The sequence below is a fragment of the Nanorana parkeri genome, unplaced genomic scaffold (genome assembly GCF_000935625.1).
Source record: "Nanorana parkeri isolate BGI_ZX_2015 unplaced genomic scaffold, ASM93562v1 scaffold605, whole genome shotgun sequence".
Classification (NCBI taxonomy): Eukaryota; Metazoa; Chordata; class Amphibia; order Anura; family Dicroglossidae; genus Nanorana; species Nanorana parkeri.
In genome coordinates, this window is record NW_017306873.1 from 1,058,739 (window position 1) to 1,071,437 (window position 12,699).

The 12,699-nt window shown below is 44.3% G+C and overlaps 1 protein-coding gene across 1 annotated transcript in view; it reads left to right on the forward strand.

Annotated features, from left to right (window-relative positions):
- The window catches only part of LOC108792131 (serine/threonine-protein phosphatase 2A catalytic subunit alpha isoform), a 30,112-nt gene extending 17,840 nt beyond the window's left edge, over positions 1 to 12,272 (forward strand). Inside the window, exons 4-7 of the mRNA XM_018562834.1 lie at positions 1,466 to 1,555; positions 3,289 to 3,450; positions 5,091 to 5,209; positions 11,494 to 12,272. Coding sequence (XP_018418336.1) covers positions 1,466 to 1,555; positions 3,289 to 3,450; positions 5,091 to 5,209; positions 11,494 to 11,566 — 444 coding nt within the window. The 3' untranslated portion in view covers positions 11,567 to 12,272. The remainder of the gene's footprint in view (positions 1 to 1,465; positions 1,556 to 3,288; positions 3,451 to 5,090; positions 5,210 to 11,493) is intronic.
- Positions 12,273 to 12,699: the final 427 nt, after the last annotated feature.

Genomic DNA, 12,699 nt, shown 5'->3' on the forward strand with positions numbered 1-12,699 from the left:
GGATCCGATGTTGTAAAAAAAAAAACAGAGCAGGGAAAGGTTTACTCTGCTCGATCGAGCAGAGTAAACCTTTCCGGGAGAAAGTGTTTTTCTCCCGGGCGGCTGGGAGCTGCTATCTAATAGCTATCTAACGGTAACAAAATTACAGTGATAAAGGAGCACCGAAAATAATTTTACTATTGGGGTCGCCATAACTTGGGCATTATCAACGGGTCGCGGTACTAGAAAGGTTGAGAACCGCTGGCTTAAAGGAGATCTATGAGGTGATTGATTTCCACTCATCCTCATAGCTAGTGACAAAGAAGCTGTCACGGGTCGGCTCTCGATTGTGCATGTTTCTGCTCACTTCACAATCTACTCACTTCTCGATTAGCCTCCCTGCAGTGAGCGGTGACTTGTCAGTCACTGCTGCCTGCAGGGATTCCCTCCGATCCTCAGTGAAGGAACGGACGGGGGATGGGGCGGGCACAGCTGGCTCTGCCTCTGGATAGGCAGAGCCAGCTGTCACTCACACAGCTGGGTGGATCTCGACAGTAATGTCAGGATCCGTCCTTGCTGCAGTGCTCAGTATTGCCCGCGATATACTGAGCTTTGGGTCATGAGAAGACGCTAGTATGTCCTTCCTTGACCCTAAAGAGAACTTTGGGGAAAGCACTTCCCCCCATAGATCTCAAGTTGATTGTACTATGATTGTCTGGTCAGATTGTAACATGTGCAGTGAACCTTAGCCTGGTGGTAATGAGGGTTTTAAAGGCTAGACTGCTAGAACCTTCCAAATTGGTGGGTTTATGAACGCAAGTTTAACAGGCGTTGCAGAATGTTGGTTGGCATAGCTGATCTGAGCTGGATACCCTGCCAGTCTACAAGAAAGTGAGGGGAAGAACAAAGTGGCAAAACCTCTGTAGTTCTATTGGTTTTATGAAAATTAAACATTTTTAAAATTTAGGGAACCACATGTGGTTACAATATCATTTTTAGCGTATTTAATGCTGAAAACGATGACGCCTCTAAAGCAAAGTTAGTTTTATGAAGTGGGTCTACATATCTGGTTCTTTTTGGTCCTTTTAAATATACCATTTGAAAATGTCCTACCTGGCAAAGTAAAAAACATTACCAGTGGCCCCTGTCAAAAATAGATCTACAGAAATAGAGCTTTAATGATTTTTCAGGCAGTATCCGTAAGTGTCATTTTACACAAGAGTAGCTGCTACTGTAATGCAGGGCTAGTTTTGGCTGTCAGTTTGATGGCTTCAATTTACCAGCAATAGCAGCTAAGGGGTGAGGGACCAGGAGCTATGGAGATGCGCCTAGGATCTGTGAAGCCTTTTAGGGTGTATTTGCTACACCCAAGGTCCTGAAGTGGTTAAAGGGTTGAAACATGGGGAAATATGCATGTATTGCATAGATGCACTTCAAATTCGTGTTTTTTGTGACATTCACTTTAAACTGTTTAACATTTCTGCAGATCTTTTGTTTACATGGAGGACTGTCCCCGTCAATAGATACACTGGATCATATTCGAGCTCTTGATCGTCTGCAGGAAGTTCCACATGAGGTATTGTCTAAGTTCTTTAACAAAGATTTCCACAACTGGAATTACCAGTATTGATATTTATGAATCATACTTGCGGATACCTCTACAGTCAAGGTTTGGACCTTGTAATAGAACGATGTACAGTAACAGCAGTTTTCACTGACCTAACACAAACTGTTGACTATAGCTTTCTGATTGCTATGTGGCAGTGCACAACAGTGCTGCATAATGTCCCTTAAGGATCTGTGCCATTAAGATAAACTGACACGGATTGTGTAAGTGATGATAGTTTTACTGCGAGTTAAACCTTGTGTACCTATATTGGGCAGTTGTATATTCCGATTAATACTGCCCTGCATCAGAATCTTGTTGGCAAAGAGCAGGTGTGTGTGTCAAAAACAAAGTGCCTAAAGGGTTTGAGTATTTATTTTTTTGGGTTTGAGATGTGTATAGTGGTGGTGAGGGATTATTTCAGTTCTAGTGTCGGCACTCACCAGAAAAATGAGACTGGTTATTTCTGAAGGTCTATAAACTGTTATAGCTTCTTGATCATCAGTCCTCCAAGTTGGCAACAGCTAATCCTGTGCCGTCTTTCCTCCTCGATCTGTTTTGGTCTCAAGCTCCACAGCAGCACAGCTTCAGTTCACCTGGAACTATCCACCTCTACTCCAGTATATCTGGCAGGAACTCAATACAGTAATAGTTTTAAAACTGAAATAAAACCAGCAGTGTAACAAAGTAAAAACTGCTACAAACACCAGCTCTAGCATACTGTTTTGGTGACTGACCTCCTCGATCAGCCTCTGCTGAAGCTCTAGCATGCTAGAGCTGCCATATGTAATTGTTTTTAAATGTGTTTTTAAATAAATTGGGGCATGGGCTACTTGTACAGGTGACAACGAAGACCGTATTATTTCCCTTGCTTTGGAGTTCTCTCGCCTTTTTTGTCTTCACAATAAGTGAACGAAAAAGTTTTGGCTTTATATATACTTTAAGTGTTGGGGTGCTTTACTATAGAGGGCAATTTTACAGCTTGACACTTAGGGGTGTATTGGCACTTACAAATTTGTTTGCAGTCACTCTTGGTGCAAGAGTTGTGCCAGGCTCTCAAAACGAATGCACTGCTTTAGTCTTGAAAGGAAATGTATGCATTGCCATCAATATACTATGCACTTCTGCCAGGGTGCAGAGTTTTGTATTTTAATTATTTTTAATCTGTTGGGTAGCTTAGTGACTATGCTATGCTGGAGTTAAAAAAAAATTTAATATGTTTAAGGTTACAGTGTGTTCTAGGCGTGTTGACGCTCAAAGCTGAGCACGACAAAACACAACACAAGAAATCCCATTCATTTTAATGGCCCCTGTTCACACCTGAGTTTTTGTCGCAAGCTTTTTTTGGCACATTACAACACATTTGGCCGCATAGACTTCAATGGAAATGAGCTACACAAGTGTTCACTGCAATGCATTTCGATCTGCTCCATAAAACGCTAGTCTTCATGTATGCGTGTCTTAACGTGCAAAATGCCCTAGCTGAGACTATAAACAACGCGTGCTATGTGCTAAAATGCTGACGCCTAGGTGTGAAGTGTTAATAATTTTGCTGCTCATGCTTATTTCAAATGGTTAACCTGTGCGCCTTTTATTCACAAAATAGCTGTAGAAAATAATTTATACAAGAAAATTGATGTAAAACGTTTTTCTTCCTGTTTTTTTTTTTTTTAATGTGTTTTTTTGTTTTTGTTTTTTTACAGGGTCCTATGTGCGACCTGCTGTGGTCTGACCCAGATGACCGTGGTGGCTGGGGTATTTCTCCAAGAGGTGCTGGCTACACATTTGGACAGGATATCTCTGAAACCTTTAACCATGCCAATGGCCTTACTTTGGTTTCTAGAGCCCATCAGTTAGTGATGGAGGTGCGTCCTGACTAGATAATCCTACTGTAAAAAGTTGACACTTGATAATCAATTTGTAAAGGATTTGTGGTACTTTTAGATAGTAACATAAACTTGGTGATTTCCGCTCTCGAAGTCAAATTTTGTTTGTGTAGATTCCAGTCTATGCTGAGCACTTAAAAAACGAAAGTATAGGAGCAGACGGGTGACTAAATCAAAACTGGAGCAGACACAATCTGGAGCTGTTGCCTATGGCAACCAAACAGCTTCTCGCTTCAGTTTAAGCTTTAAAAAAAAAAAGCTGGTGGTCATTAACTGTTCAAGATTTTGTCTTCTCCAGGTTGTTTAACTCCTTGTGTTCAAAATTGGTTTACAACTGATAATGAATTCTGCCAGAGCAGTACAGACAGGGTTAAAGTATTCGTAATGTCCCACAGCTCCCTCCTTAAAGGAGAACTATGGGGTCAGTGTTTTTCCCCATAGTTCTCCTTAGGGTAACGGGAGGACACAAACTAGCGTCCTCCCGTTACCCTAAGCTCAGTATACCGCGAGCTACAGCTCGCTGTATACTAAGACGCCGCACCTGGAGCGGATCCCAACGTAGCTGACGGGATCCGCCCAGCTGAGGTTCGAGCAGACGTGTGACAATGAAACTGTCGCACTGGTTCAATAGATCGGGAAGTGAGCGAACACATACCGTCGCTTGCTCACTTCTCGATCCTGTCCCTGCAGAGAGCCGTGACTGTCACTCACACTCCCTGCAGGGATTCCCCCTCCCCTGTCCAATCCTCCAGTGCTGAATAGCAGAACGGACGGGGGAGGGGGCAGGTACAGCTGGCTCTGCCTCTAGATAGGCACAGCCAGCTGTCACCCAGCTGGGTGAGGTACAGCTGGCTCTGCCTCTAGATAGGCACAGCCAGCTGTCACCCAGCTGGATGGATCCAGACAGTAATGTCGGGATCCATCCTGGCTGCTGCGGTCTCGGGAGGACACTAGTTTGTGTCCTCCCGTGACCCGGGGAGAACTATGGGTAAAAGCACTGACCCCCATAGTTCTCCTTTTAACATTACATAGAGGGAAGCCAGGTAGGATTTTTAAGCGAATAAAAAGCACTTAAATGTAAGCAGCAATTTGTTATGCTTTATGAATGGGAACATGTAACAAATGAAGTGGGTATTATCCCATTTTGGCTGCAAAAGTGGAAAAAATTTCCAGCTAATCTTTCCCTGCCATTGCTGTGGTCCCGTAGTAAAATTAGTTGCAAAATATTGGTAGATGTGCAGACAGAGAAATTGAAAAGTGTATAGATCTTGGAATCGGTCTGTGCTGCGTTTTCACTTTTGAGTGTCAGTTTCTTCTGACTTCCAATGAAAAATAAGGGAAAGGTTGTTTTTTTTTTTTGTGTGTTTTTTTTTTTTTTTCTTTCCTTTTTAACATTGCAAGTTTTTTTGCCTCCTTTTTCCATATTGATTTTCAGGGTTGAAACTAAAGTTTTGTGGGGGTTTTTTTTTTTCATTTTCTGTCACTGGGTTGGGACCATTAAGTTGCCTGACAAACTCTTAACCCCATGCAAGAACTATACCGTATTCTATCAATGGCTCTTTGTTTTTTTAATTTTTTTGTTTTTTTATTGCTTAGTTAATGTTGCCTTTGTTTGATAGGGATACAACTGGTGCCATGACCGGAATGTAGTAACAATCTTTAGCGCTCCAAATTATTGTTACCGCTGCGGGAATCAGGCTGCAATAATGGAACTTGATGATACTCTTAAATACTCCTTGTAAGTATAAAAGCAAATATAGCTTGTGACTGTACTTGCAGAATTAATGGTAGAATTTTTAATTCATGAAGTGTATCAGGGGCATGATTCCTATCGCCTGATGACGGGGACATGCAGTTCTGGCACTGGGCAGGTTTTTTTCCCTCTACATTTTGGCCAGCTGCTTGTGCAAGCAGGGCTACAAGCAGGGAAGCTGCCTCTTGTTTTGACTAAGTGATCTGGGTGGCTATACAGCCGTCCAGATCACTTTTAGAGCACAGCATTGTGGTTGCAGTCTGCCATCTTCTGTATTGGAGGGCAGGGTCCATAAAGTAAACATGTCGCCTCCGAATGCTATCGCATAGAAGCTTGTTAGCCCCTGTGTGATAGCAATAATTTTTAGTGAAGAAAAAAATTATTTAAAAAAAAAAATGTATGTCAGTACATTGTATGTGACTCAATGTGTTTGTTCGAGCGTGACCGCGCTGATCAATGAGAACGCTTCTTTGCACGGTTAAATACAGGTTTGGTTAAAATTATTTTTGGGATCTTGACAAGTAGTCATGAGGGGCAAGTAGATTGGGCCCCTGCTTTATTCCTTGGACAACTAGTTTGTAACATATTTTCACACCCTCTATGCCATCTTTATACTGCCAAAGAAAGTTCACCCTAGCAAATGTTTCCCTTTAATCCAAAACACAATGGGGCGTATTTATCAAAACTGGAGCAGTTGCCCATAGTAATCAGTTTCTCTGGCGTGTCCAGTTAGGCTTTGAAAATGTCAGAAGGAATATGATTGGTTGCTGCAGGCAACTGCTCCAGATTTTGTCTGTTCCAGTGTTGATAAATCACCCTCATTGTGTCGAGCTAAATCTGTCTAATGGCGGTAGCCATCTTCCAACTCGGGAAGCATGTTAATTATGTGGCATTAACAGAACTTACAAGTTGTTAAAACTCCTTACTGTCTTGGCATTGGTATGCAGTAATAAAGTCAAAATGGCTGCTTCTATCCTAGGGCCTGACGATTGGTGATTAGTTTAGTGACAGGCTTCCTGTAACCTAGCCATGTATAGTAGATTTAGGTGCTGTTCCAATCCAGGACCCAGTCAGAGGAACAGTTGGCTAAGAACCTACTCTATATATACATTTTAGGACTTGTCTCGAAGGGCTTTGGCTTCGCTCAGCGGCTGTCTCGTCGCTCAGCGGCTCTCTCTCTCTCCTCTCAGCGTCGCTCAGCGGCTCTCTCTCCTCTCAGCGGCTCTCTCTCTCCTCTCAGCGGCTCTCTCTCCTCTCAGCGGCTCTCTCTCTCTCCTCTCAGCGGCTCTCTCTCTCTCCTCTCAGCGGCCCTCCCTCTCTCCTCTCAGCGGCTCTCTCTCTCTCCTCTCAGCGGCTCTCTCTCTCTCCTCTCAGCGGCTCTCTCTCTCTCCTCTCAGCGTCGCTCTCTCTCTCCTCTCAGCGTCGCTCTCTCTCTCCTCTCAGCGTCGCCCTGTCTCTCCTCTCAGCGTCGCCCTGTCTCTCCTCTCAGCGTCGCTCTCTCTCTCTCCTCTCAGCGTCGCTCTCTCTCTCTCCTCTCAGCGTCCGCCGCCCTCTCTCTCCTCTCAGCGTCCGCCGCCCTCTCTCTCCTCTCAGCGTCCGCCGCCGTGGGCAGACGGCCAGTGTCTGTCATTGCCAAATACTAAGTACCTTTCACTCCTTACCTTTTACCTCCAGCAGCTTGATCCACTGCTGCTGGGTTAAAGAAAGCTCCCTCAATGTAAAAAAAAACAACCTTCCTGTGCGTAGGAAGGTACCAAGTGCAGGGGGAGGGGCAGGGCGCAACCTTAAACTACACTGCACATTAAACGAAAATCTTAAATTAAAATGCCTGGGCCCCTCACACAAGTACAGGCCGTACCCCTCTGATGGCGGTCCTCGCCGGGGTTTCAGATTGTCACCCTCCCCTGTTCACTTGCCGGACCCCGTATGTGGTGGCGACCCACAGTTTAAGAAGCACTGCTTTAAACCAAAGTGTTGAGGGATAGGGGCATCTCCGATCTATTTTCCCCACAGGTCTGCAAGTCAACCTCTTGCAAGGTATACCACCTCTTCCTGAAAGGGGTATCTTGGGGGGTGTATCGCTACTCTTCATTTGGCAGGATCCTTTCCTTCCTATAGTTTGGGGGTAGGTAAGCATTTGGCGCTATTAAAAGGCTAGGTACCAGACTTGGCTGTCCCCTTCCACTGGCATCTGGTGGAGATATTCTTTGTTTTTACCTTCAGTCAAAGGGCACATTGCTCCCCTGTGACAGCACCTCTCAGGCTGTGGGGTTCTTTTTTTTTCTTTCCCCTTCAGTTCTTCACAAACATCCTTTTGAGCCAATCCTTGCGATAACTGTAAACTCTTACAGAAGGTTGTGTTCCTGTTGGCCATTACATTGGCCAGGAGGGTGTCAGAACTGGCAGCCTTCTCCTGTAAGGAGCCCTTCCTTGTTCTCCACAGGGTTAAGGTTGTTCTGCATCCATGGTGTTCCCTTTCACCCAAGTTGTGTTTTATATAAATGAGGTTATAGTCTTAGTACTGCTTTGTCTTGCTCAGACCCATCCAAAGAGGTTTCTCCTTCATTTTAGGGCAGTTTGGACATTTTAAAAAAATTAAGCAAATCCTCTCTAAAAATCCCTTTCTTAGACAGTCATTGAAGCACACTGCTCCCTTTCCTCTTGTTAGGTTGGCTTGTTGCCACGGTTGACTGTTTTATTGTAAGGACCTGGTCATTTTCTACTTGCAACAGCTGAAAATGCTGGATGGTATAAATTATAGCCTATGTATGGGGGGTGGTCTTTTCAAACTTTGTCCAAATCCTCAAAGGATAACTGCACTTTAAAACGGTATCAACTTATCCTTTTGGCTACTTTTAAAATGACAGTTTTCCTCCCTCCCTCTGCACAGATACATACTGAGTTCTGAGTTTCAGTGGGTCCTATCTCTCCATTGTTTACATCATGTGGCAGCCATTTCCTTTTCTTGCCTGTGCAGTACATCCCTGTTGTCTTCTATGGGGCTCATCACCCAGCTGGGAGAGTACCTCCTTGGCTTTTCAATACTTCCGATACCACTCTTGGCTCACAGGCTAATTACTTGGAGACTATCTATTTTTCCTGCCCTGCAACAAGTTGCTTGTGCTATGCTACATGGCTATGCTTTTACCCGGACCGCCTTGGGTTCATTGCACTCTTGGGCTGCCTGTTCAGTTCTTAGTAGAAATTTGCCCTAGGAACGTATTCCATACCAGAGTATTACCTGTCCTTCTCACCAGGGATATCCTGTTCTTGGGTAATGCTGATCTTCAGTATCCCTCCTCTCCAGAGGGTCCTTCTGAGATGGAGTCAGCTAGAACCAGCTTCCGTCGCTCCTTCCCCTATCTGAGTACTGGCCCCCTCAGTGCAAGGGCACCTGTAGTTGACAGCACTGGACCTTGTGTCTGCCCTAGTGCTGTCTCTTGGCATCCTGTTCTGGATTGATGACCACATTTCTTTTAAAGGGTGCAACTCCTGCAAGTTTCCACCAGTTGGGAACTCTGTTTAGTGTTTTAACTATCGGTTACCAACAAACAGGCTGACCAACTTAGATTCTTGTTGGAACACTTTGCACCCTCTGTGAAAATTTCAACAGTCATAGTACTCTGCCCTCCCTTTCCATTTAGGGACTAGTTTGGTACTGAGGGCTTGCCCCTTTACAATGCCTCTTGTTAAACTTTGGTCTTCGTCACATTGGTTTCTGTAAAACAGGACTTGAGGTGAGACCTACAAGGCAGTCCTTATGGATTTAGTGGTCCAGGATTTTAACCCTCTTTCTTCTAGGTTCTATGGGGTGGATCCTTTTTCTGCATCGTATGAGGACTCTTGTCCCAGTGCTATCTGCATCTGGGAATTGCATGTGGTTCCCTGGAGCAGTTGTTGCTTCTACTTTGGTGTATCCTGCTGTGAGTAGGTCCCTTGACTTGGATTTGTTGGCCTCACCTTGGTGTTGTAAGATCTTCACTTCTGGGAAAGCTTGGGAGATCTCCCTGTGACAGGGACAGTGACCTGATTTCTACGCTGCACTGTTTTGAGGATGTTGCACTCAACCACACGGTTCCCTTTTTAGAGGCACCTTTTTTGCCTTTGTCCTTTCCATCCTGTAGTCTCTTTTGTAGGAACATATTTGTTTTTCCTGCCGTGCAAAAGACAAATCGCTATCTCCGGAGGGCTCAGTATTTCCCTGGAAGTTCCTCAAAATATCTTCCCTTCTGCTGGCCTTTAATCATTTTTTGCTCTTTGGGTAAGGTTTCTGCCCCTTCCATCACAGGCTGTGGATACATCATATGTACTGGGTCAGGGAACTTGTAGTTCCATGGTTTGGATCAAGTAGGCAGGCCCTCCAAGTTGTTCATGGGTTGTCTCCAACTCCTAGGGTCCTTGAGAATTCCGTTTGAATTTAGTTATTATATGGTTTTCTTTCTTTTTTATATCATATGAGATTGGATAGCTGTCCTTGACATCCCTACTCATTGGAGCCTTCCTTCCCTGATGCCTAGGGTTGGAAATGTAGGATTTGGGCCTGCAGGACTGGTCTTGCCTAGTTTTCCAGTTTTTCTTTAAATCTCTTAAGGCTGGGAAACCTGCCAGTGTTCTCCTCCTCATCTTCCCTGCTTTTTGCTTACAGCTTATGCTGGCACAGGCTCAGTATACTTTTGAGGTAGTCATTTCCTTTGGCGGTGTTTCCTATCCTGGTCTGAGCATTAAGCTGGTCCTCTGTGACATAACCTGGGTCCTGTAGGAAATTTCCTCAAGATTTGGACATTGATCTTTCTGATTGTTACAGATGGCTCTTGGTTCTGGAAACTTAGATGCGTCAGTGGCTATTGCCTACACCAGCGGTGGTGAACCTATGGCACGCATGCCACAGTGGGCACGCGGGGCCCCCTCTGCAGGGACGCAGCTCCAGCGATAGCGATAGCGGTGACGCACAGCACCGACCATTTCCAGCACACAGCCACCACTCGGCCAAACAAAAAGCTAGGATGAGAAGCAGAACCCAAGATGCCCTGATTGGCTGAGCCGCGACAGCTGCGTGTGCTGATTCGCTAAGCGTCCTGTCAACGGTAAGGAAGGCATATAGGATGTCCTGTGTGCATGTGACCAGGCAGCATGGAACGCTGAGGGAGCATACACACAAGGGCAGAGAGCTGGTATAATGTCGCTCCTGCAGTGTTACGGGGCGGGGGGGCTGGGTGGTGGTGATGTCACTGAAGTTGGATGTAAACCCGCACATTTAGTATACCAAAGTCTACAGTATGTGAAACAATTTGCACTTTTTTAAATAAAAATTCTAGTTTTCACCTTTTTGCATCCCTTTGCTGCTGATCCCCTGCAGCCCCTTGGCAGCTGTTTCCTATCTGCATTCATGCACTCTGGCCAGGATTGCTGCACAGCTCCCCTGAGTGCCCACACAGCGCCCCTAAGAGCTGCACAGGCCCCCTAGGAAGCCTGCACAGCCCCCCCTGAGAGCCCATACAAACCACCTGAAAGCCCTTGTAGACCACCCGAGAGCCATACAGCCCCCAGAGAGCCCATACATACCACCTGAGAGACCACATGGCCCACCCAAAAGCCATAATAGACCACCTGAAAGCTGCACATCTCCCCTGAGAGCCTGTACAGACCACCAGAGGCCCTGCAGAGCCAACCTGAGAGCCCGTACAGACCACCTCAGAACTGCAGAGCCCCCCTGAGAGTTTTCAGGTCTAATTGAAGGGTTGGCACTTTGAGATACATAAGTTGGTTTAGTGATCCAGTTTGGGCACTCAGGCTGAAAGGTTCGCCATCACTGGCCTACACCAGTAGGTTCTATTGCTTTTCTTAAAATGTTTCATGAACGTATTTGCAAAGTTGGCAAATAGTAGTGTCCCTAATTAAACTGAAAAAAAACTAGCTGCTTTAAATTAGTGGAAAATGCAGTAATTCAAAGCAAAACTACTAAAATTTACCTACAAGAGAAAAAAAATAGTTGGTGTATGTGTACTTTGTACATTTATATGTTGCGTGTATGCAAATCATGCAGCCTTCATTGCTACCCATTACCTTTACAATGCCTGCCCGGTTCCTGATCTGGTGTTAAAGCCCTCACATAGTGCAGTTCTTTGTCTGCATTCTAGTTCAGTGCTTGCCTTATTCTCACATTGCAGTGTATGGGCTAGAACAAGCAGGAGAAAGCCAGTGTAATGTTTAAATTTTAAAATTTTAAAATGTCATGTCTTCTGTACTAACATACATGTGTAACTTTTTAGCTTGCAGTTTGACCCAGCACCACGCAGAGGAGAACCACATGTGACCCGTCGCACCCCGGACTATTTTCTCTAAAGAGAACTTTACGCTTGTACAGTATTGCCAGAAGTGGGCTATTGACCTGGGAGCCGAGAAGAGAATCAAATTTCAGTCAAAAGCGCATTTGTCACACGTACTGTTCTCCGATGGACCAAAAGATGTGCCATACACTAAAGAAAAGCCTCTCGTCTCAGCAGCCCCTGACAATATTAGAAAAAGACTCAGTTCATTGCATGCTGAAATTACATTGTCAAAGAAAAATTTCCAGTTTCCTGGCATAGCACTACTTGTAGTTACTTTTTGCTTTCTCAGAGGCTGCAAAAAATACAACATAAGATGTATACATTAAACACCTTGTGAATACAATTTAACTTTCCATTTAGTAATTAGCTTTACCCGGCATGATTGTAGATGAGAATAGAAATGGTGTGGGGAAACCCTTTACCCTGATTAGAGGCCTGCAGCCTCTACAGTTGGTGTGAAGGGACTTTAAGGACCTTTCTGAGAAGTACTAAGGCCTGCATTGCCTCTTGTGACAAAAATTTTTTTTTTTTCAGGGAATACAATCTAATTTAATTTCTCACCCTTGCCCACCGTTTTTCTTCCGGTTTATGTTTTTTGCCTCTCAACCCCCCTTCATCGTTTAATGTTGGTTTTGAACAGTTCTGTAAATGTTGCAGTCCAAATGCAGCAGTGGATTTTTCATAATAAACTTGTGAACTAAATACTTGGAAATGTGAAACTTTTAATTTGTCTTTCATACTTCTACATGCTAAAATGCAATGACATGGTTTGTGGAATTGTAAACAAGCTCCAGAAAACCAATAAACTTTTAAGATCTTTTCAGATGTTTTAGAAGTGTGACTCAAAAAGGTTAGATGTAATGTCTGTGCCCAATTATTTGATTTTCATGGAGACATAATGCTCTTTTGTATTGAGATGATTTCTGTCTGCATTATTTTGTTAGTTTCCAGTTCATGCATCTTGAATTTGGTATGAGTTATCCCTTGCCAACCCTTTTGCCTGGAGCAACAAATCAGATTCTTTAATTTTAAATCTGCGCTTAATGGATACTCTAAGATATCAATTGGAAGCTGCTGCACTATAGACAACTAAGTCCAGATGAATGTTTTCAACCAGATATACAGCGCTAATCATTCATTAAAAGC